Genomic DNA, 23138 nt, shown 5'->3' with positions numbered 1-23138 from the left:
AGGTTCCCCACACACGGTGCCTGGCACATGGGAGACAATGTTGAATGAAGGGAAAACATTTAAAAATCCACATTAAAAAATTGTCCCTCCTTAAAAAACAAAATCTTGATATGCAATGTCACTCCCCCTCAAGTTTTACTTCTATCTTTATTTTCTGATAATCGCAATAAGGTGCCTGTGAGGATCCACGATATCTGAGCTCAAATCCTGGCCCCGCACCTGAGCAATCACTTGGCCTTGGGAATGTTCATCTCAATTTCTTCTGTACACTCTGTAGAAGGGTTGTTGTTGAGGGTTAAATGGGTACCTAACTTGGAATGGGGTTGGGCTCACACTAAGCGCTAGACAGATGTTAACTATCGTTATCATCATCTTCATCAGATCAGGACCGTGCAACCTCACTTTGTGATTCTCAATTTTGTATGAGAAAATCGTGCTTTATGCGTTGTGGGCCAAAGAAGGGAAATCTGGAAACTCCTGCCATGAGAGGGAGAAGCAGAGGGGGAGAAAAGCGAGTTGGTGAACCCCAGGGTTTCCGGGGCGGGAGGGACGAGTTCGGCCCTTATTTTAGAGATTAACAAGTGGAAGGTAAGACGTCCTCGAGTCTCATACAAGACACAAAGCCATAGCGCTCTATGGAGAGGAGGACTAGGGCTCCGGGGGTTGACAACTGTGGTCAAGTCCCAGGCGAAAACTAACATTTGGAAGTCAAGCGAGGAGGAGCGTTTAGTTACAAAAGCGGTCAACAATTCGGGTGGAACGAAGTTCGGTGACCGATCAAAGGAGTCAGCTGTCACACCCGGTGAAATCGAGTTGCTAACGGAATGGGCTCTTTACTAAGGAGACTTTCTATAAAGCCCACCGACCCGGCTTAGAATAACTCATGCCGGGCGAGCTCCCCGCAGGACCAGAAAGCTCCGGGCTGCGCGAGATGAATGGAAACCAGAGTCTGTGGCGCGCCGCGCGGGGGGCGGAGCAGCCGCGGGGCGGGGGCGGGGTATTGTGAGTCATGTGCCTCCGCTCCGAGGCGGGCGCGTGGAGGGAACTCTGGGCGTGATTGGTCCCTCGTAACCAGGTGACTGCAGAATGTGTTCCGGTTGGCAGGCGCCAGCCAGGCCAGCGGACGGCACTCGGGAGGTGGTGGCGGAAGGAGGAGGAGCTCCGACCGCGCTCTCTCCCGGCAGTGGCTGCGCCTCTCAGCGCTTGTCGGGTCCCCACCCCTTTTAAATAAGCCGNCGGGGCTGCCGGTGCGGACCGCGCCATTGTTGGGGGAGGGGGCAGCTGCTGAGCGCGGCGGAGTCGGGGGCGAGCGAAGGCGGCGGGGAGTGGAGGCGCCCCATGGGGAACACGCTGACCTGTTGCGTGTCCCCCAATGCCAGCCCCAAGCTGGGCCGGCGCGCGGGGCCGGCGCAGCCAGACTACGAGTCTGAGATCTACGAGGCGGCGGCCGGGGACGCGGTGGCGGTAGCGCCGACGCCTGCAGCCGTGGAGCCCGCGGAGTTGGATTTCGGAGCCGGCGAGGGCCACCACCTGCAGCACATCAGCGACCGGGAGATGCCCGAAGGTGAGGAGGAGGCGGGCCCTGTTGTCCCTCTCGGGGGGCCGGTGCTGTCCGCTCTCGGGCGGACCTCTGGCCTCCGTTGCCCCCGGGGTCCCCCGAGACCAAGCCGCCGCCTCCGGCTCCTTCCTGTCCGGAGCGGGCTTTCCCGGGGCTGGGCGCCGGGGATGAAGGCTGGCTCTGCCTGGCGTCCCCATCCTTTCTTCTTTTCCCGTCGTGTGCGGCCAGTTTCTCTCCCTCTTCCCTGCCCGAACGCCCAGTTCTTTCTCGTATTCCCATTTCCCAGCGGGGCCTGAGACCGTCCAGTCCGCAGCCCTTTCCCGTTTCGGGGTCTATTGGACGTCTCCGGGGACTTGATAAAGACTTTTTTCGGATACGCTCTCCCCTTTCTCAACGGAAATGTAAATACCCCAAGTTGGGAGGATCCACCCCATCTCCCTACCCTTACCTAAGGAAGGGATCCAAGTAAGGGCCTGATGATCTCTTTTCTCCTACCCGGTAAGGTAGTTGACGCGCGGGACAGTTCAGACAAATTGTAGGATTTGTTATTTAAATTAAAAATAGAGATTGGCCTGCGAGAGTCTGTGTGGTGTTCTTAAGTAGACTGTTTTCAGTAGCCTCGATGGAAAACTACCTTACTCCAATTTGAAGACGGAAAGAAAATGATGGGAGAGGAGGCTTGAAATTATTGTGAACAGGATGAAATGTTACTGCCAGGGCTGAGAGAATTGTTTTGTTTTGTTTTACGGAACGGAGAACTCAGGGAGTTCTGCTCAGTTTAAATTTCCCACTTTGACACAAAAGTGACTTCTGCCCTATCTCAGTGATGTAACAGACTTCATTTACATGTTGCCAGTTCTAAAAATGAGAGGTGCGATGATTCATGAGGTTATTGGTCGAAAGTTTCCGAAGAGAAAAAACCCATAAATTTAGACCTCAATTTGTAATATAAAGGTTTGGCAGCTAAGGTGTCAGGTCTTGTACCAGAATGTTTGTCTCCGTGGCCCCCTCTCCTTCCTCCCTACTCCTGCCAATAGAATCCTGTTCAGCTTTTAAGAATGTTGGGGTGAAAGTTCTTCAGACTAACCGGTTGGGGGAAGGGCGAGAGTAAAGAGGAAATGTTTGATTTTTGCCTTTGGAATTTTGGAAAGGGATGACTAGGTAAAAATAATTCTGAATAACAACATGGCTCTTTAATAAAAATGTGGCTCTTTAATGAAGTCTTATGTTTTTTGAAGTAGGAAACATTGCATCATAAACATTTAACGTTAAAGCCCCGTTAGCCCATTTGTTCATTTAAATGCCACAGCTTATTTCCTTATTTCTAGGGGAAATGTCTTATAGCTCTTCTTCTACTTAAACTTTAGTGGGGCTCTTAAGAATTATAATAATTAAGCCTGTGGATTCACCCGTATGATGGACATGGCTTTGTGACTGGAAAGTACTGCTTTTTCAGAATATTCAAATGTTGTAAAAGAATGAACACATTAAATGAATTAATTGGACGCTTAAACACAAAGCATGTAAATACTTGGCAAAAACCTCTATTCTGCTTGGTGCTGAAAGGTAAGCTTCTGAGTGATTTTACAAACTAGTCAGTAGGTGAGTAGTGTTGGATGAGAGACTAAAATGGGACCTTTCCATAAGTCTTTTAAGATTTACAACACATTTTCATGTCAGTCTCATCTGGCCCTTTCAACTACAGATAAGACCACAGTATTCATTCTCCCTAAGTTGCTAATGAGGAAGGAGAGACCCAGAGATGAGCAATGACTGTGTAACACAGTTACTAAACAGAAGAGACTGACGTGGAGGTGACAGATTGCTGAATTCAGTTCTTGGGGTGCCCAAACAGCTCTTTAGAATGCATCTGATGTTTTTTTATTTATCCATAAGGTGGGCCTATCTCAACGTACTCCTCTTGATTATTTCCATTCAAAGTTGATTGTTCACACTTTAAAAGCAACTTTTACCTCTCCTTCCTATGTCTGTACATTCATTACAATTGATAAGACTAAAAGTAGAAGTTAATGAAGTAGCCTAGATTAACTGGTCAGGGAAATGGTTTGATGCATTTTAGGGTTTGTTCTGGTGACCTCAAATTGAAGCCAAGAATGCCTTGGACAGAGGGACATTAGGAAAAGCTGGTGAGAAGAGTGACTGGATGGCTCAGTTGGTTAAGCATCTGACTCTTGATTTTAGCTCAGGTCATGATCTCATGGTTTGTGAGTATGAGTCCCATGTTGGACTCTATGCTGACAGTGTAGAACCTGCTTGGAATTCTCTCTCTCTCTCCCCCTCTCCCCCTCCCTCCCTCTCTCTCCATTCCTCCCCCTCTTTTGCCTCTCCTTTCTCTTAAAATAACTAAATAAACTTAAAAAAATAAAAGCTGATGAGGTAGGACACCTTAAGCATAGGACTCTAAGGAGTATTAAACCAAAAAAGTTTAAAAAAAGTTTGTGAGTATAGAATTTACCTTTTATGTTTAACATGATAGTAAAATTTCATTTCAATTTGTCTTACATTTTTCTGATATTCAGTAAAGTGATGAGAACACCTCAGTTTCAGCATTTGCCTATTAGATTTCCATAGAAACAAGGTCAAACACTATATAAGTACAGGCACATCAAAAGTTTGCTTTTAATGTCTTTATTTCAGACAATTTTATATCAGTTTCCCTGGAAACTAAGGAATACCTACTTCAATATAAAACATTTTGGCTTTTCTATGATGAAGAATTTAATTAGTTCATTTCTTAGGCCAAAATCACCTATAAATAATGCTGTGCCTTGTTTTTCTCAAACATTTCAGAAGCACATGATTTCTTCAAGCCTTTTCAATGAGATATTCTAAAAACCTGTAGATTTCAGACAGACTCAAAAGAAATTTTCTAGGGGCGCCTGGGTGGCTCAGTCGGTTAAGTATCTAACTCTTGGTTTCCACTCAGGTCATGCTCTAATGGTTTGTGAGTTCTAGCCCTGCTTTGGGCTCTGCGCTGGTAGTGCAGAGCCTGCTTGGGATTCTCTCTCTTTCTCCTCTTTCTGCGCCTCTGCTGCTCTCTTTCTCTCTTTCTCAAACTAAACAAACATTTAAAAAATTAAAGAAAAGAATATTTCCACTACCTTGCCTTTACCGAACTGTGTACCCACTATAACTGGTGGGCTACGGTAGTATCAATGACACAAAATAAGATACTAAAGTCCTGTTATCCATTACTCATCAACTTTTCATACAGTCTTTTTTTGTTCTTACCTTACAGACCTCACTAATTGACTGCCCAAAGTGCTCTCTCAAGTAACCCCTTCTTCCCCCTTCCCCTGAGGAGTGAGTAGGGAAGGAATTGGCAATATGATGTGGAAAAACCTCTGAGCAACAGATCTTTCCTCTTTCCAGTAGCTATTTTAAACCCTCTTTTTTTTGGGGGGGTGGCTTTATTTAATGACAATAAGCATTTGATGTAAAAGATTTAGAAAATCTAAAAAAAGTCATTCACTTAGAATATCCAGAACTCTTATTAATATTTTGACATTTACTCTTCCTAAATGTGCTGTTTGTATAGAAACATAACGTTTTGTTTATTTTACAAAAATGAGCTCACTCTTCATGTGCTGCTTCATAGCATTTTGCTCTAAAGGGAAGTAACAACCTAAAGCCCGGGGCATTGTGTTTGCCGCCTAGAGAGCCCTCTAGGGTAGGTTTCCCTGCAGTTGTGCATAGCGTGGCCGCAGGCCCTTTCCAAAGTATGTAGTGTCCTGTGGAATGGTTGGAGCACCATTCACTCACCGGCCCTCTATGGTCTTTTAGAGTAAAACAGTTCACAGTCCCATCGTCATGCTTTATTCAGGGAATGCAGGTGAAACTCGGTGCATTACATCTCCCTTTAGAGTTCAGACGGTATACTTTGTCTTATGACGTAATTAAATCCATAGGATGCGTCCTTTTGTAGGTAATGTAGGACATTTAACACTAAATGTCCTTATACTGAATTAAAGTTACCGCTGGTTTTTTCACTGGACATTGGAATTCCTCTTTTAGATTTTTGTGGTTCTTAGTAGCTAGTCTTGTGTCTTTAATTCTGAGTAACTTCTACTCTTAAGAGAATAGAAAGAAATGCTGGTCTAAGATGACTAATCAAAAGAAGCATTAGAAGAAATCTTGAAAGAGATGGGAAAATAGGGAGAAACCTAACAGGTTTTGGGTACACTGAAACAGATGTGCATTGTTCCAGATGCAGGAGAGCAGGCGGTATACAGGAGAAAGCCCCTACCCTAACTCCCTACATTCTGGAAGGACCTAGGGGCTGACAAGACATGAATAGTAAAGTTTCAGGTCGTGAGGTGCTGAAAGAAAGTCAAGGATGGGAGGAGGGCAGGTTTACATGAAGTGGCTAAAGATGGCTGCTCTCAAGTGACAAGTACACAGCCTTAAAAGTGAGGGGAGCCGTGGGAGACTGTGGGAGAGGAGGCTTCCTTGCAGACTTCCTCAGAAGGGAATATGCTTGGTGCAGGCCAAGGACAGAAAGACACGGGATGGCTCCAGCAGAGAGAGAGAGAGAGAGAGGCCAGGAGGAATGAGGTAGATTAAGGCCTTGTATGCCTATTGGGCCTTGACAAAAAATACGGATCTTTGTTTAGTTGTAATGGGAAACCACTGGAGGATTATATGCAGGAGAATGATGTTAATTCTTAAAAGAAAAAGAAACAGACTAGCTATCATGTGAGAATGTGTAATGTAGGCACGAGTTGGAGGCAGGGAGACTGGGTAGAAGGCTGATGCAGTAGTTTGAGAGCCAGTGGTGGATTGAACAGAAGATAAGGGTCTAAAATATAGGCTGACTTAAATTAAGCAAATCTAAAAGGTATCAAAGATATGAATGGGCAAGTCATAGAAAAAGAAATGCAGATGAGCCTTAAGCATGTATCTTCATGCATAGAAGAAATGCAAAATAAAACTATACTGTAGTTTCTCTCCTGCTGGGAGGAAATCCATTGATGCTGCATTCTTTGGTGAGGCTGCGAAGAAATAATCATGTATTGTTGGTAGAAATCCAAAGTGGTTTGACCCCATGAAGGGGAATTTGGCACAATCTCACAACATTGCAGATACATGAAATCCAGAAATCCTACTCTGAGGAATTCATTCCGAAGATATACCCCACAAATATGAAACCACATATTCACCAAGGTTTTGTTGCATTATTTTCAAAAGCAAAATATTGGAAGTAACTCATATGTCCAGTAAAATCAAGTGGTGCGTCTGCATAGTAGATAGCTGTGTAGCTGTCACAAAGAGCAAGGTCTTTCTTCACTGCTCTAAAGTGATCTCCTGGATATGTTACATGAAGAAAACAAGGAGAAGCCATGCAGTAATCTACATGACAGAAACAAGAGAAACATGTATGTGCTTAAAGAAACCAGAATCACTGAGAGAAATTTCTTACTGATTGTGTGAGTGTTATTCCTTTCCCTTTAGTGGTAGCCAGAACACATATTTGCTTAAGATGATATTTGGGTATGAGTAATAAGTGGACATTTCATACACTTTTCAGTGAAATGCTAAATGTTTGTTCACATTTTGCTTTTGACTTCATTTGTGAAAACTTTGTCATTTGTTGTGCTTTATATGAAACATAGATTGCTCTTGCATTTCTTTTGATTCTCATACACAAAGTTGAGTTACATAGTATAGGAATATGTTTTACACATGAGAAGACAGGCTCTGAGAGGTATAAATTGAGTTGTCCAAGTTTTAAAAATGAAACAGTAGATCAAGAATGTAAGTTAAAGATACATGACCTATAGGAATAGAATTTATTGAATGACTCATCATGCAGGCTACTTTGGGATACTACTTTTTTTTTTCAAGAGTTTATTTTTAAGTAATCTCCACACCCAACATGGGGCTCAAACCTACAACCCTGAGGTCAAGTGTCACATGCTCTATTACTGAGCCAGCCAGGTGCTTCCATATACTACCTTTTTTCCTCACCCTTTGTGTGTGTGTGTGTGTGTGTTAAAGCAATTAAGCTTTAGAATTAAAATGTTAACACTGCACAATGTAAAATGAAATAGAGGTAACTTGCAACCCAGAAATGTTCTTAAAAATTTAAGGAACTGAGCAGAATACTCTTTAGAAATGTATGAAGGAAGAAAGGTGTACTTCACTCTATGAAGTGTCCTATCTCCGTTGTAGTCACTAAACCGTGGATTGAGGATTAAAACAAGGCAAGACTGAGAAGCAAGGCAGAGGCAGGCATAGAAGTGGTTTGAAAGCCAGAGTTAGGAGGCTTGTCAGAGGCTGGGAAGCAGGAGGAGAGCAAGGAGTGGACTGAGGACGCAGGGACACGCTGCGGGCCCCGCGGGTGAGGCAGGCCAGCTCGAGGCCGTAGGGACAGATTACCGACTGCGTGGGAAGTGCAGCCTCAGATGAATCATCAGCGTATGTGACAATTGTAAGGCGTGAAATGTTTTTCTTATGGGCCAAAAATGAATGCATGGACAGTAGAGGGATGATGGCATAGTTGGTAAATGCAGGAAGCCTTAAGTGAACCAGGCACCCAGCAGTTGGCCCAGAAACTGCGGACATCTTCTATTTAATTGGGATATATTGAAATCAGTCTCTATGAAATATGCTGCTCCGTCAGGTAGTTTCTTGGTCACTGTCTTCTCCCTCTAATATTTTGACAAGGAAAAAATCATTTATTGACAGTTTTTAGTTGCATAATTTTAACACATTTAGCCTCTAATAACGCATTTCATTTATTCTAAGTTGCCTGTGTTTTCACATATTTAACATCTGTGCATCTTATAACTGATAGAATCTAGAGGGGAAGCTGTATTGGATGTCAGTGGTTTTACAGATTTCCTCTGTATTTACATTAAGACCCAACTTTAATTTTTTTTTTGAAGTTCTACTTTTCCTACATCAACCTGTCATGCTGTCAAATTAAGTTGCAATTTAAATTGATTTTTTAAAAAAAAAGTGATGGATATTAAAATGCAGTTTTACTCATAACCTCTAATCATGAACTCAGGAATACTTCTCTTAGGTTAAAACATTCTTGGGGTGCTTGGCTGGCTCAGTCTGAGAGCATGTGAGTCTTGATCTCGGGGTCATGGGTTCAAGCCCCACGTTGGGTATAGAGATTATTTAAACAATTCTTAGAAGTTTCCAAAGAAATAATCTTGGGATAGATTCACATAAAAGATGTATAGTGATTTTGTGCCATCTCTCTCACTGTGTGCGCTTGCATGTGTATGTGTGTGCATGTTGGTGAGAGGAGGTAATGCTTTGCTTAATAGTTGGCAGTATGACCTTTGTGATAATGAAAATAAGGTAGTATGATTTCTCATAGTTACCTTAGGTTCTTGAGAAGATAGTAATGGACAGCACAGAAATATTGTGTGTGTATCTGAGTTTATTGTCTATTGGCTTAAATATCCATTCTGTAAAATAGCAGTGTGGTTTTTGTCATTAGCAAAAAGTGCAGTTTATATAGAAAATTGTCGTAGACAACAGACAGAAGGTTACTGGTTTCTGGAAACCTCATGCAGACCTGACAACATTAGGGTCTTAGTAGGTGTAATATATAGGTATATACAAATCACAGGCAACTCACAAAAGTGTCAGTACACTGTTAACTGTGGGGAATTTTCTTTCAAGTATCCAAAGCTGGAGTAGGAGCTAAAACTGGTACAGTTGATAACATTATACACTAATGTGCACTGCCCTCCTTCTTTAGAAAGCAGCTTAGTTATACATTGACCCATGACAACGATCTAAACTTGTGAACCCATTTTGGAGATCATTCCTAAGGAGATAAAAAACAGAATTATTTTTAAAAAACTGTGTATATGAAGATTTCCCTCATAGTATAAGAAGTTTGTAAGGACCTAAACCCTAAGAATAGGGGATTGGCTAAGTAAAGTATAGGAATAATACTTGGTAGGCCATTGTGTATCCATAAACAGTAAATATACTGGAATGGGGTAAAGATCACTTGCCAGTAACGAAGTAGGACATAAGTGGTATGCTAATTAGAGCTGTTTTTTTTTTTTTTTAAAGAGTAAGTAACAGGTAATGGTTGTGAATTTATGAGTAATTTTTAAACAAAATATTTTGACTCTTGCAAATTTTTGTTGATGATACTTGTTAAATTTAGGACTGAGCAAGTGACTTTTATCCATCAGTACTGCCGACTAACCAGGTCTCTTTCAGTGACAAGTTAAAATTGATCTTAAAATTTTTTAAAAAATAATTCTGACTTCTGTAACCAGAGTTCATGGAGTAAACTGGGTACCACTTGACCCAGGAATTAAATGTCCTTCTCAGAACCTGCCTCTGTTCTGCTCTCCTCTCTTGATATCTCCTAGCAAGGTCTTCCTCCCCCCATGATGGCAAAGGAAGCACGGGACAGCTCTAGGCTAGCTAGGAGTCCACAGCTCGGCCTTGCTCAGGGGTCCTTGGGAAGTCCCAGGGCACTTGCCACCACCCTAGAACTCTAGGTGGATTAGGGGCAGTGCCACTTTCCTCCTTGTCACGTGGGCTAATTTTGCTTTGTTTCCTGCACGGTGCCATTTCTTTTATCCCAGACCTCTCAATTTTTGCACTTAGATCTGTAGTAGAACATCTTGGTTTGGGGGTGTATGTACATGTGTAACCTTCTTTGATTCTGCTGCTTCTTTTTCCTGGATTTCCCATTGAAAAGATTTTTTTTTTAATTTTTTTAAACTTAAAAAAGTTTTTTAAGTTTCTTTATTTACTTTTGAGACAGAGAGAACAAGCATGAAAGAGGGGCAGAGAGAGAGGGAGAGAATCTCTAGCAGGCTCTGCACTGTCAGCATGGAGCCCAAAGTGGGGCTCGAATTCACAGACTGTGAGATCATGACCTGAGTTGAAACCAAGAGTTGGATGCCTAACTGACTGAGCCACCCAGGCGCCCCTAATTTTTTTTCCTCATTTTTAAACTGTTTATTTATTTCTGAGAGAGAGAGTGTGTGTGTGAGAGCAGGTGAGGGGTAGAGAGAAAGGGAGACACAGAATCAAAGCAGGCTGCAGGCTCTGAGCTGTCAGCATGGAACTTGATGTAGGGCTCGAACTCACAAACCGTGAGATCATGACTTGAGCTGAAGTCGGACGCTTAATTGACTGAGCTACTCAGGTGCACCCATTGAAAAGTTTTAATTAAACTTCTGTGGTACCATCGGCTCTGATACATACATAGTATGCTTGCTGCTGCAAACATTTTTGTTTGTTTTTTAGATTCAAATCCAGTATATTTGCTGTATTTTTGTAGGAAGTTGGTTAGGAACTCTTTTGGAAGTTTTAGGTTAGAGGCAGCTGTGAAAGTCTTTGAGCACTTTGAGCACAGCTGAACTCATTTATTTTCCCAATAGCTAACATTGTCTCATTTTTCAAATATGTGAAAAAAGTTTAATTTTTATGGGTCTTTTACATAAAAATGTTGAATAGAATAGTTTCACCAAAAGCAGTTTTAACAAACTTCAAATTCAGTGAAGGAATTTCCATGAAGAACAAAGCTATGTTTAGCTATGTAAATTTCTACTGTTGGCAGTACCATTAAAATGGATGGTTCAGATTCCTGTTAAACCAGGAAGTCCCAAATGATGTTTGTGCAAGATTCTAACTATATTACTTGGATGAAAAAAGGATTCTAGGTAGATAAATTTATGAAATGCTGAATTAGACAGTATTAACTGTAAGACTGATTAGTTTTTAATATATTGTTGGACATTTTGTGTCCAGGGTAGTGTTTAAAGAAAAAAAAATTTTAATGTTTTATTTTATTTCTTGAGACAGAAGGAGACAGAGCGTGAGTAGTGGGGGGGCAGAGACAGAGGGAGGGAGGCACAGAATCCGAAGCAGGCTCCAGGCTCTGAGCTGTCAACACAGAACCTGATGTGGAGCTCGAACCCACCAATGCGAGATCATGACCTGAGCCGAAGTCATATGCTCAACCGACTGAGCCAACCACGTGCCTCAGGAATAGTATTTTTGATTGGACTGCCAACACCCCTTTTAAGAAGAGAGCAATTATTATATGGTTTTTTAACTATACTCTGTCAGGATCTTGGTCCAGTTTCTTATAAGATTGCCTAAGTGCTTTGAGATGGACATTGCTGAGTGTCATCAAGTTTGGTGGAGTTTTTTTTCCCATTTTAAGAGAATTTTGAGTGGATCTTACAAAGGTTGTTGCAATATGAAAGTCATTTATTTGATAGAAATGTCAAACTATCTTGTCAAATACAACGAAGTAACCCAAAAATATACTTCAGAGATTAAAAAGAGCAAAGATTGTGTGGAACCAGACAAAACCTATTTCTGCATTTCCTACTTCTCGCTCCAACTGCTTTGCTTACCAGACTGTCACTAAACATCTTGAGGAAATGCAGGGATCATTTTATTTGGAATGTTAGACACACCAGAGGTGGTGGTGGTGGTGGTGGTGGCGGTGGTGGTGGTGTTTTAATGACAACTTTATTGTCCCATATGGCAGCAAACCTTGTTCTATGAAAATTCAAGGACCTGTTTTTGTACTCTTGCATGAGTAGAGACTTTTCCTACCTTGGTGTGTAGGGTGGACTACAGGCAGACATACCTTTTCATAATCATGGAAAAAATTTTTTACAAGTAGCCCCATGATCTGCTCCAGAAAGCGTCTTATTGAAGCCCCAAGTTAATCATGCAGCATGGACAGAAGAAGCAAGAGTTTAGCTTTAGAAATTAAGGGTAGAAGTTAAAAATCACTTGCTGTTATGGAAGTGTCTCTGAAGATGAGACCATTGAACTTGTATACAGTTAGTTCTCTTAAGTCTGCGGTCATCATGTATAGCCCCCTACTTAAACCACCGCTAACTCAGTGAGTTCACTTGTTGAATGGAGTTAGAGTTAGCTATTTGGTTGTCTTAAAAACACGTGCTTGCCAGGAGCAGCTTGTTTGGTTTGGGCATATTTGATATTTTGAGCTGGCATCTGACGGTAATTAGCCACAGCATAACTTGCTTCTTGGGACTGTTTCTGGAATATGCTGGTAATATCAGCTTAAAGGGTGGTAATGGGATTTTTAATAAGTAGGAGGGGGAAGGCACATAATTCATTGAAAAGTTGCATAGATTATTTAGGTGCAAGTTAGAATAAAAGTCTAAGACATAGCTTGGTTTTATTCCACATATGTGGAGAGATTCTACAATTTTGCAGTTTCCTGGTATATTTTTATATTGTTGCTGTTACTAAAATTGGCTTGTCATTACTGAAAACTTGCCCAAAGACTGCTAAGTGATTGATGTGTAACTATTCTTAAAATCGTGTATTTTTCTACTCAAACTATCACACCTTTTCTCTTCTTCCTATACAGACTTAGCTTTGGAATCAAACCCTTCTGACCATCCAAGGGCAAGCACAATTTTCCTGAGCAAATCTCAAACGGATGGTAAGACAGTATTTTTTTTCCTCTAAAAAAAAAAAGATTGAAAACTGTCTTTGTTTTGTGTATTATAGAAAGCACCTAGAACTCATACATTGGTTTAAGTATTTCACTTTTTCATGTATTCACTTATTATTTTAATATGTGATGATATACTTCAGTTGTCACTGATTTAGTTAGCGGGTCACGTAGACTGTTTACACATTTGCTGCCTCTTTATCGACATAGTCGATTGACTACAGGATTTAGATGTGGTCTAACTCTCCATACCTCTTTGACCTTTTCTCCTTGTTCCAAAGGGCACACATTTTAAAGATGAGTGATAGGATTTAGGCCATAGTTAGGTTTTCATTTAACAAATTAAAAAAATTTATGTATAGAGAGTAAATCTGTGATTCTGGCCCCATTTTACACAGTGCTCAACCAAACAAGCTTATGTCACATCCACAGTTATGCTACTCAGAACTTTTGAGCTATTCAAAACTTTCTCATCCTAATGTAGTGATGTGCCAGGATATGTAGGAATAGACATACCCTGTGGGGTTTCCTAGAAGGTTAGCTTCCACAAGTGAAGCTAGTATACATTGCCTGTGCCCTTGACTTAGAATGAGTCTGAACTGTAGACTTCTCAGCACTCCTGCTCTCCTCTTATTTTCCTTAATGTTATGTTAAATCCTTGTTTATTTGAACTAAAGAGCCATACATGACCACGTTTCTCAGTTGATTATGACAGAAATAGAAGAAGTGAGGGTTCCATAATATTTGAAGTGATGCAACACAATAAATAATGGGGGTTTTTTTAACCTGAATGTTCATAGGTATGTACTTAGCCTATCCTGAGCAGATGACTTCTGGTTAGGATTGCTGTATATCTTGGATTCATCCAGAAACATGGGTGCCCACGTGATAGAGACAGTGTGGAGACAGTAAAAGCAAAGCTATCTCATCTCTTTCTCCTCAGTAATAAGGAAGGTGTGCTGATATCACCCCACATTAAAGGGGGGGCCAGTGTGGGAAACAAAGTGTGGCCCAAGACCCTCATTGGACCTTTTTATTTTACCGCTGCCTTTTTTAGAGCAAAGTGATTTTGTATGCTGTAGATATATTCAGTTAGGTTAGCATACTCATTAAAATATAAATTTAATATAGATTACTTCCCAGTTGTGTAATGACCCATTTATTTTTTTAGTAAGGTATATTAGTAGATTACCAGTAAGTGCTTCAGGATGCTTCCAGGATATTGATGCATCTAGAGATTAGAGCCTGGCTAGAGACTGGTTCTTAGAGCTGTCAGATCCTGGTAATTAAAGTTAGTTACATATAAATATAGAATGAGAAAACACCACTGTGTAGTGGTTCAGATATGGAAGAGATAAACATTTTTATTAGCTAAATTTTCTACCTGGTGTAGTTTGCTTTCTCCTTTTTTTTTTTTGTACATGGGGAGCCTTTCATTTGTACCTAACAGAGAATGTCTGTTAAGTCAGAAAGTAAAACTAAGTCTTTCAGTTTTACTTTATAAGATTCATCTTTCTAGGTGATTTAAATTCTGAATTTTGTTGGAAATTATATTTTAAAAATGGAATTCTATCTCATTTTGTATGTTGGTAATCCATCAGGTAATTAGCAGCTACTTTTAACTTTTCTGTGACATTTGTATCAGAATTGATCAGTTAATCTTTTTTATTCTTAGTGCGAGAAAAGAGGAAGAGCAACCATTTAAACCATGTAAGTAAACAGTTGAAAAGTTAAAAAAAAAAAAAAAAATGAAAAGTGTGTCTGCTATTGTTCCTAAAAATATGTAATGGATCCAGAACTGTTAGTGTGGACCTCTTTTTGTAGATTTTCTAAATCTCTTCTATTTTCCTCATTATGAGATGTATTCAGGAAATTCTTTGGCTTAGTAGGACTTATTTCTTAAGGGTTCTGACATTTGACTTAAGTTTTAATAACATGATTGTGGTATAAAGTTCCACGGTCAGTTTGTTTGCCTTAATTTTTTAATATTATTTTTTAACCAAAGTAACAAAAATACACTAAGTTAATTTGTAGCACTCTTACTGACTTCCTGTCCTGCCAGGGGAAAGCTTAGCTCCCTCACTCACCTTGGCCTTACCTCCCTCCCTCTGTCCCTCAGCCTGTATCATGGTTCTTATTAAATCAGCATCGGTGTTCTGTTATGACTATGCAGATACTCACTGCTGAGCCATCTAGTTCTCTGCCTGTGCCTTCTCCTGTATACGCTTAATTCTTTCTCTTAAACATTTCTGAAACCCGAGCACTTCTGCACTTCTCCAGGGTAATCCAGGCCCCATTTTCCTAGCCAGCATGATCTCACTCAGCCAAATGCTGTACTTAGCTTCCTGGCGGGACTTCCTACTTTCACATCCCCCCCTCCCCCTTTTTTTGTGGAATTGATATTCACTTGCCTATTTTCTAACAGCTATTTCCCCCTCCCCCAAATGCTGTAACATTTGTCACATGTCTATCAAAAATTTTTTTCGTTTACTAAAACACATCTGCTCGATTTTTTTTCTTGGAGACAGCCTTTTGTCATTCTACTCCAATAGAGTAGACTGGTTTCTGCTACGCCAGCTCTGTGTCTGTTTTCCTAGGATATCTCCTTGAAGTCATCTGGGAGCTCACATAACTGCTGTCATGTGTTGGATCCCCTATGTCCTAGATTCTCTGTTTCCTTTTGTCTTGCTATATGCCCTTGTTTTACTGGAGTGCATTTTTCCAGGAATGGGCAGAAATTTTTAGAGACCTAGCCTCTCTCAAACTCCTGCTGTTTGAGAAAGTATAGAATTCTAGGTTGAAGCTAATTTTTGCAGTTCTACAGACATTTCTCTGTTGTCTTCTCATTTACAGTGTTGCTCATAAATCTCTTGACATTGTATGATACATTGCACATTATTGATTTTTTCAATCATTGTTTCCTCATCCCTTCTTTCTCTGGAATGTTTTAGTGCCTTCCCTGCCCCTAGAATTCTGAAATTTCATAATATGGTTTAGTATGGACCTTTTCATTTTACTGGAGCCAGTAAGTCTGCAGATCATTCCTCCTCCTAGTGAGTTCATTCATTCCTTCGTTTATTCATTCATTCATTCTGTTCTGGTATTTTCTGTTATTCAGATGTTGGACCTCTTAGACCAGTATTGCTGCATGGATCTCTAATCTTTTCCCCTTCTAATTTCCATTTTGTCTTTTTGTTCTACTTCCTAGAGATTTTCTTGACTTTATGCTCTGAGCCTTCTCTCCAGTACTTAGTTTTGTCTTATTTCTAATTTATAAAGGTCTCTTCTGGCATTTTTTACAGCATTTTAATTCTTTCACCATGCAATTTCTTGTCTTTCTGAGGGCCTTTAAGAATTTTTTAAGTTTCCATTTGCTTCTTAATTTTATCATTCCTACCGATTGCTTTTTCCTGTTTCAGTCTCTTGTTGGAGGCTTCTCTTAAATGTATGGTGGTCCCTGCCTGTCTCAGATCTCATTGGAAGCACTTGTTACCTGATGGGCCTCACTGTGGAGATTTGGGGGCTGAGCCTCTGAATTCTGAGCCTGCCTTGGGTTCTGTAAGACAAACTGTCTTTCTTATTCCTGTCCCAGTCTCTAGGTATCCCAGTTGTGTTTTCTGTGTTCTTCCATTTCACCTGCCACCCCTTTCCCTCTGTCTAGTCTTGTCATCTTTCAAACATTGCACATCACCTGGTGTTCATCCTGTGTTGTGTATAACCTCTGAAAGGAGAGGGAGCAGAAATAGATATGTGATTGTCTACCATGTGTAACTCAGAATCTGTTTTAATTTGATATAATTAATTCTATTAAATCAGGCATAATAATTTTTGGTTATCTCTATAATTAGCATATTATACTTTTCTACTAGTAAGGCTTTGATTAAGAATTCAAACCATGGATCCTGTCATATTGTCCCATTAATGTGCAACATAGATAAAACCTAGTTTTTATTAATGCATAAAGTGCAGAGAATTTTTAAGTTTTATTGTGAAAAAGACAAAACTTGTCCTGTGGAAAAGGGGAGACACAAAAGTGAACTTCAGCAGTAGGCACAATGGAAAAGTTAGTGGGTGGGGGCAGGATTTCAATAGGTACTTGACCTTTGATGGTAACGCTTGGGTTGTGACTTCCGAGACTTATTATCTAGTCTTTACCATTGAACCTTAAGTCTATGAAATAACCTCTTCCTTTTGTTGTAAAGATTGTAAAAGCCCACCTATTCTGTTAGTCTTGAATAAAGATAAATCCTGTCTTTGTCTATTCTAGTGACCACGGAAATAATATCTGTGAGCACTATCTGCCAATACTGTTTTTTGCTGCCCGATTTTTTTTTTAAGTATTTGCATTTTATAACTCTGTTTGTTGAGGCTGTAAGCCACCAACAGTAAACATAAAAGACAATTGTCTTAAAATTTCAGCTAATTTTAAGCTAATAAATAATTACAGCTAATATATCCAGGCTTTGCTCAGAGACTTAATTCTGCCACCCTGTAGTTGAATACTGGATATTACCGAATACTGAAGAGTAAGCCTGGACTGATGGAGAAGTGTTCAGTGTTTCTTTGGTTAGATCTAGTCAGTGGACTGTAAGTTCCTGATTCACTAACTCCCCCCCTGCCCAATATGGCTATAAGGCCACATCTAATTAAAATTTCTTGATGTTTCACACTAATATTTTCAAAGACAAACCAATATACATTTGTAATAGAAAAATATATTTTTTTAAACGTGTGTTTTTGAGAGACAGAGTGTGAGTGGGGGAGGAGCAGAGAGAGAGGCAGACATAGAATCCAAACTAGGCTCCAGGCTCTGAGCTGTCAGCACAGAGCCCGATGTGGGGCTCGAATCCACAAACCATGAGATTATGACCTGAGCCAAAGTCAGACACTTAACTGACTAAGCCACTCAGGCACCTCAGAAAAAAATTTTTAATGGAGGGAAGTGGGAGTGAATATAACCCAAAGCTCTACCAACTAGTCTATACTTTGGTGCATTTTCTTCATGTTCTTTTTATAGCTCCTCAGTGTAGGTTTGTGGTCAGAATTGACTTTTCTTATGATGTAATATACACCATATTATACCCTGGTAGTAGTGACCTAAAAACATAACTTTCTTCCATTTAGAACATTTTTTTAACATTTATTTATTTTTGAGAGACCCAGCATGAGCAGGGAAGGGACAGAAAGAGGGAGACACAGAATCTGAAGCAGGCTCCAGGCTCTGAGCTGTCAGCATAGAGCCCACTGCGGGGTTTGAACCCACAAACTGCGACATCATGACCTGAGCCGAAGTCAGATGCAGAATGGACTGAGCAACCCAGGCGCCCCTAGAATAAAAGTATTTAAATAAATGAATTTTCGTTTTTCATGCTGTATTTTTCAAGATTGTTAAATTAAGTATTAGCTGAATAGCTTAAGGAACGTAACAGTTTTAGATACAGTTGAACATTTCTGGTTTGGAGGAGAAGTTAGTGATACTTTTCAAAAATGTCTGGAACTTTTTATTAAGTAAATGTCTTTGCAGTAAAACATCTGAAATCAGCAAAGTGTTGTTTTTATATACCATGTGGATATTTGTGATTAGTGGCTATTGGCAGTTTTTAAATGCTCTGTAATTTAAAAAGTATCAACTAGATTTTTTTCCCTGCCCCATCTGTCATTATTTGAGGGGGACACTGGTGGGAGAGAGTGAGACCGTGCAAACCCTATTTTATATTAATAGGAAGGAAGGCTCATCTGAATTAGTAAAAATCAGAAGCAAAAATAAAACCCAGCAAAACTAAGCACTAAAATTGTTGGTATTCTGTGGTATCGAATGCTACTATTTTAACTTCTCACAGTGACTAGGATTTGGTTTATTGGCCTTACTTTAAGGAAGAGATTTGTCCTATCAGAGTTTAGGCTATTTCAGTATTTGACTGCTGCTGTATACCCAGGCTCTTCACAGATAAATGGATACTTCTAAAGTGTTTTAAAGATAATTTATTGGATAGAGGGTCTCCCAAAGTTCATTGTCACCTCTCTGACACCATTTGCAGATAAATTCTGCAGATAAATTTGTGTCTGTAGTAAGATTTACCTTCCAACTGTAATTGATTTTAAATAATTTGTCAAACACTTAGGGAGCTCCTGATTTGTCCCAGATTCTGTGCTCAGCAGCTGGAGGTGGGAGGAGTAAGAGTCCTCCTTTCCCTGGAGAAGCTTACTTTCTTAGGAGGGGGACACCCTGCTGGCAGTTGGCAGCTTGTAACAAGTGGCAGATGAGATGTGTGAGTGTACAGAAAAGAAGTTTTGTGGTGTGGCTGCCGGCAGAAGTATCCTTGGAGGTGAAGGGGATCAAGCTTGCTGGGACATGGAGGAAGAAGAAGTCATTGTAGGCAAAGAGAGCAGCACGAGTGAGGCAGGCATTTATAGAATAGAATAGAATTAATTAAAAAGTTTTAAATAAATGGAGAGTATTCTGAGGTTCTCACTTGAGTAATGTGATGGCAGTCTTATTCATACATGAAGTTAAAGTTAAATTGTCATAAGCTGTTTAAATCTGTTTTGGGATGTGAGAGAGTCTTAAAGCAATACTCTCTTACCCTCCAAATAAGGAAACTGAGGCGTAGAGAGACCTATGGCCCCCTTTGCTTGTTAGTGATAGAGCAGCCCTGGTACAAACAGCCTATGACTCCAGAACATTTGTTTCATCACCCTCTCTTCTCTGCTGACACATTTGTTGTTGGCTTTCATTTACTGCAATAAAATGTTCTTGCATCAATATTCTATAAGGCATTACATTTTATTGTAGTAAATGAATAGTAGAAAGTCAGTCTCAGGTGCTTTTCATTGCTTAAGAAAAACCACTGAAATTTTATTCTAAACTTTTTACATAATTATAAAAGGGATTTATAATAGCAGGTTTGGTAATAGGTAATTTTATCAAGGGCAGTAGTTCATAACCCATTCCTTAAACCTCATGTGGGAAGTTAGAATCTCCACTGGGTTTCCCAGAGAGCTGCACATGCTAGCACACTCAGGCAGCTCATGAAGTATGAGAAAAAACTTAATGCTTTATCGTTTGACATTTTAACCGAGGAAAAAACACACTTTTATAGGTTTAACTTACTGTGACATTTTCTTCTATTTCCCTTCCCCTTCAGGTATCTCCAGGGCAGCTTACTAAAAAGTATAGCTCATGCTCAACAATATTTCTAGATGACAGCACAGTCAGCCAGCCTAATCTTAGAACCACAATAAAATGGTGAGTACAACTAGGTTGCCAAGGGCTGAGTGACAGACCCCTTATGCTAAAAAAGCATCCTAGCCGTACTTGGTCATTTCAGTCACTTGATTGTCCTTTTCAGCAACCAGGTTAAGAAACTGGTGTCCCTTTTATATTGCTTTCAAGGACCTAAATATGAATATTTCAATTTCCATTTTAATCTTAGAATGCATGGTGGAAGGGAAAGCCAGTTAGCAAATAAGAAATCCCAGAAAAAGTACACCTCTTACTTGATACATTTCTGTTGCTGAGACATTGTTGAATGTGATGAAGAAGGGGAGAGGTGCTTTTTTATTGGGTATTTCTAGGAAAAAGCCTTTCTTTATGAGTTATAAACCTAAAACAATGTGTCTTACTTTGGAAGCTACTCTCGAAAGAAGGAGCAGTTTGTCCCCTACTGGCACCAGAGTGTATCTGCATTTAAGTTGAATTGGATTTCAGATTTTCCCTCATGCATTTTTTTTCCCTGCACTATTTCTGTATGAAAATTAACTTCTCATTCCTGTCTCTCAAAGAGGGGGAAAATAAATACTGAACCAATCTTAAGGAACAAATTCTCAAGCTTTATGGATGAGATTTACTTAACTGAGAATTTTAATTTAATAGATATACTTAATTTTTAATTTTATATGTGTGTATAGATATAGAAATATATCTCCAGGCCACTATATCAGTCCATATATAAGAAGACTGCAGCAGAGAACAGAGATGGTCTTAGAAACCTAGCTGGTCAGGTTTATAGTTTAGCACACATGAACAGCATTGTGATGAAAGTATTCCTTAATTTCTAAGAGCACTGTATAATCCACAATTGGAGTTACACTTTCAGGGCACCCTAAAGATGAACCTTTCAAGCTTATTTAAGAGAGGAAAACCTAAAACAGGATGCAGCTTCCTGATTGGCCAAGGAACATTTATTAATGGCTCTTGGAGACTGGAGTGTGGATTTCCCAGAACCCAGTATGCAAACACTACTTCAAAATCTTAATATTCTCATCTTTAATTTTATTTTTCAGTCTTAAAAATAATGAGCTGTTTTACTTAATTTTTTTTCTAACATACCAAACTTTTTCAGCTACTTAAATTATCAGTAACTTCCATTTTAATGAAAAACAGCAGGTTCACAATCATAATAATGTGACTTTCCTCTCTCCCTCGTAAATAACAGTAGTTGAGATCAAATTGTGTTTCAGAAAAAACTGAGCCCCAAAAGTCTAAAGTCCTGAGCTTTGGTCCCTAACAAGTAATCACTGAATGTTTTTATTCAGCCAAGACACTAAATCCATGTGTAAAAGAACACTTTACTTTGGCTACAGTCCCCAGCTTTTGAGTTCAAAAGATTCTGATGTTTTAGTATATAATTTAAAAGTCGTTCTAAAGATTAACCTTGCTCAGACAAGTAGGTTTCGTGCTTGTTTCTCCCAACTTAGTCTAATTTGTGGAAGTGCATTAAGTTTAATTTGCTCTAAGTTTTAAAAATATTAATTCAGTACATTCATTATTGGGGAAATAAAGGCTTACTGGGAAAATTAATAGGGCAAATTGGCTTTTAGGAATGATTTTGAAAAATGTTTATGTTGGGGTAGTACATTGTTCTCAGTGCGGGGGGGCTATTAGAACCAGGCCACTTTTTTCAGGACCTGTGTTTCCAAATACATGCATTTCCCCCTCCCCCACAGCACTCTCACAAGTGGCCTTTTGATAGGCTGAGGAAGGATAGGGCGCATAATTATATGGACAAAAAGCATCCTAGATGAATCATTCATTCCCAGATTTTGTTGCACATTGCAGTCACCTGGGGACCTTTAAAAGCCCTTCTGATGCCCAGGTCCTACCCAGTGCCAGTTACATTGCCCGGCAATGCCCCAAGCTCCTCCGGGGATCCCAGTGAGCAGAAAGCTCGGGGAACCCCTGCCTGGTTAGAGTGTAGGGGAATGGGAACAGCTTCCACCCATCTGTGGGGCTTTGGGCAAGTCAGTTTTAAACCTTGGTTCCTTATTGGTAAAATGGGTTGTTTAATTAAATGCTACATGGGTTTAGTGGTGCTTTTCATCATAGAACTTTGAATTCTGTGATCTTAAAATCAAATTGAAGTTGAAACTGTTTGAAGCACTATAGAAGTATCCATCTTTGATGCTAATAACATAGGCCTTTTTACAAGTGCTCATATTCTACAGACCTAGTTAAAATTCAGATTTGCCTTCCCTCAATTGTTTTGAGCTTCATTTTAGATACTTTGGGGGCAAAGGGAAGCATGTAACTTAACCGAGAGAATCCCTTTGTTGCCAAATACGAAACATCTGTGAATAACTTAGGACTATAGTGACTTAGAGAGTGTCTGAGGGACTTATACCTATCTGTTCATTAATGTTTTAGTCAAACTAATTTGGAAATACTTGTCATCAAGTATTATACTGTGTAGTATGATGCTGCATTGTTAACACCGCTTATTTCGGGGTAGCTAGACCTATCATTGATTTGTGGGTATTTCTATTTGCCATTAAATTTTCTAATTATGCAAAAGTGATTTTAAATGACTTTATCTGGTGTAGAACACTTTAATTTACTCTTAGGGAAATAATGGAAAATGTGTGGGTTGGTGGATAGCGAACTAAATCAATTAAAATGCAGGGTCTAACCTTTTTTTTTTTTTAAATACAAAAATTACCATGTGGTTTATATTTAAGCATGTGTACAAATGATAAAACTTGTACAGGAGGAAAGAGTCTGTGGGTAGAAGGACAAATGACAGGGAAAATATGTAATAAATGTATAATTTGCAATTAACAACCAAAACTTGTCTTCTGACAAGTTTATTTTATTTAGCAGTTTGGTCCTCCTATTTTTGCCAA

At 39.8% G+C, this 23138-nt stretch overlaps 1 protein-coding gene across 3 annotated transcripts in view; it reads left to right on the top strand.

Moving 5' to 3' along the window:
• Window positions 1–1043: 1043 nt before the first annotated feature.
• The window catches only part of CCNYL1 (cyclin Y like 1), a 34345-nt gene continuing 12250 nt past the window's right edge, over window positions 1044–23138 (top strand). The window contains exons 1-5 of one of the 3 annotated variants that reach the window (XM_077771183.1): window positions 1044–1075; window positions 1380–1564; window positions 12933–13007; window positions 14695–14729; window positions 20165–20265. In XM_077771183.1, coding sequence (XP_077627309.1) covers window positions 1555–1564; window positions 12933–13007; window positions 14695–14729; window positions 20165–20265 — 221 coding nt within the window. In that variant the 5' untranslated portion in view covers window positions 1044–1075; window positions 1380–1554. Of the gene's footprint in view, window positions 1076–1291; window positions 1565–12932; window positions 13008–14694; window positions 14730–20164; window positions 20266–23138 lie in introns of those variants that run through there. The other 2 variants (XM_077771175.1, XM_077771184.1) reach the window with 2 other exon arrangements.

Source organism: Crocuta crocuta, unplaced genomic scaffold, assembly GCF_008692635.1.
Source record: "Crocuta crocuta isolate KB4526 unplaced genomic scaffold, BGI_CrCroc_1.0 scaffold160, whole genome shotgun sequence".
Taxonomy (NCBI): domain Eukaryota; kingdom Metazoa; phylum Chordata; class Mammalia; order Carnivora; family Hyaenidae; genus Crocuta; species Crocuta crocuta.
This window is presented reverse-complemented; position numbering and strand designations above follow the sequence as displayed.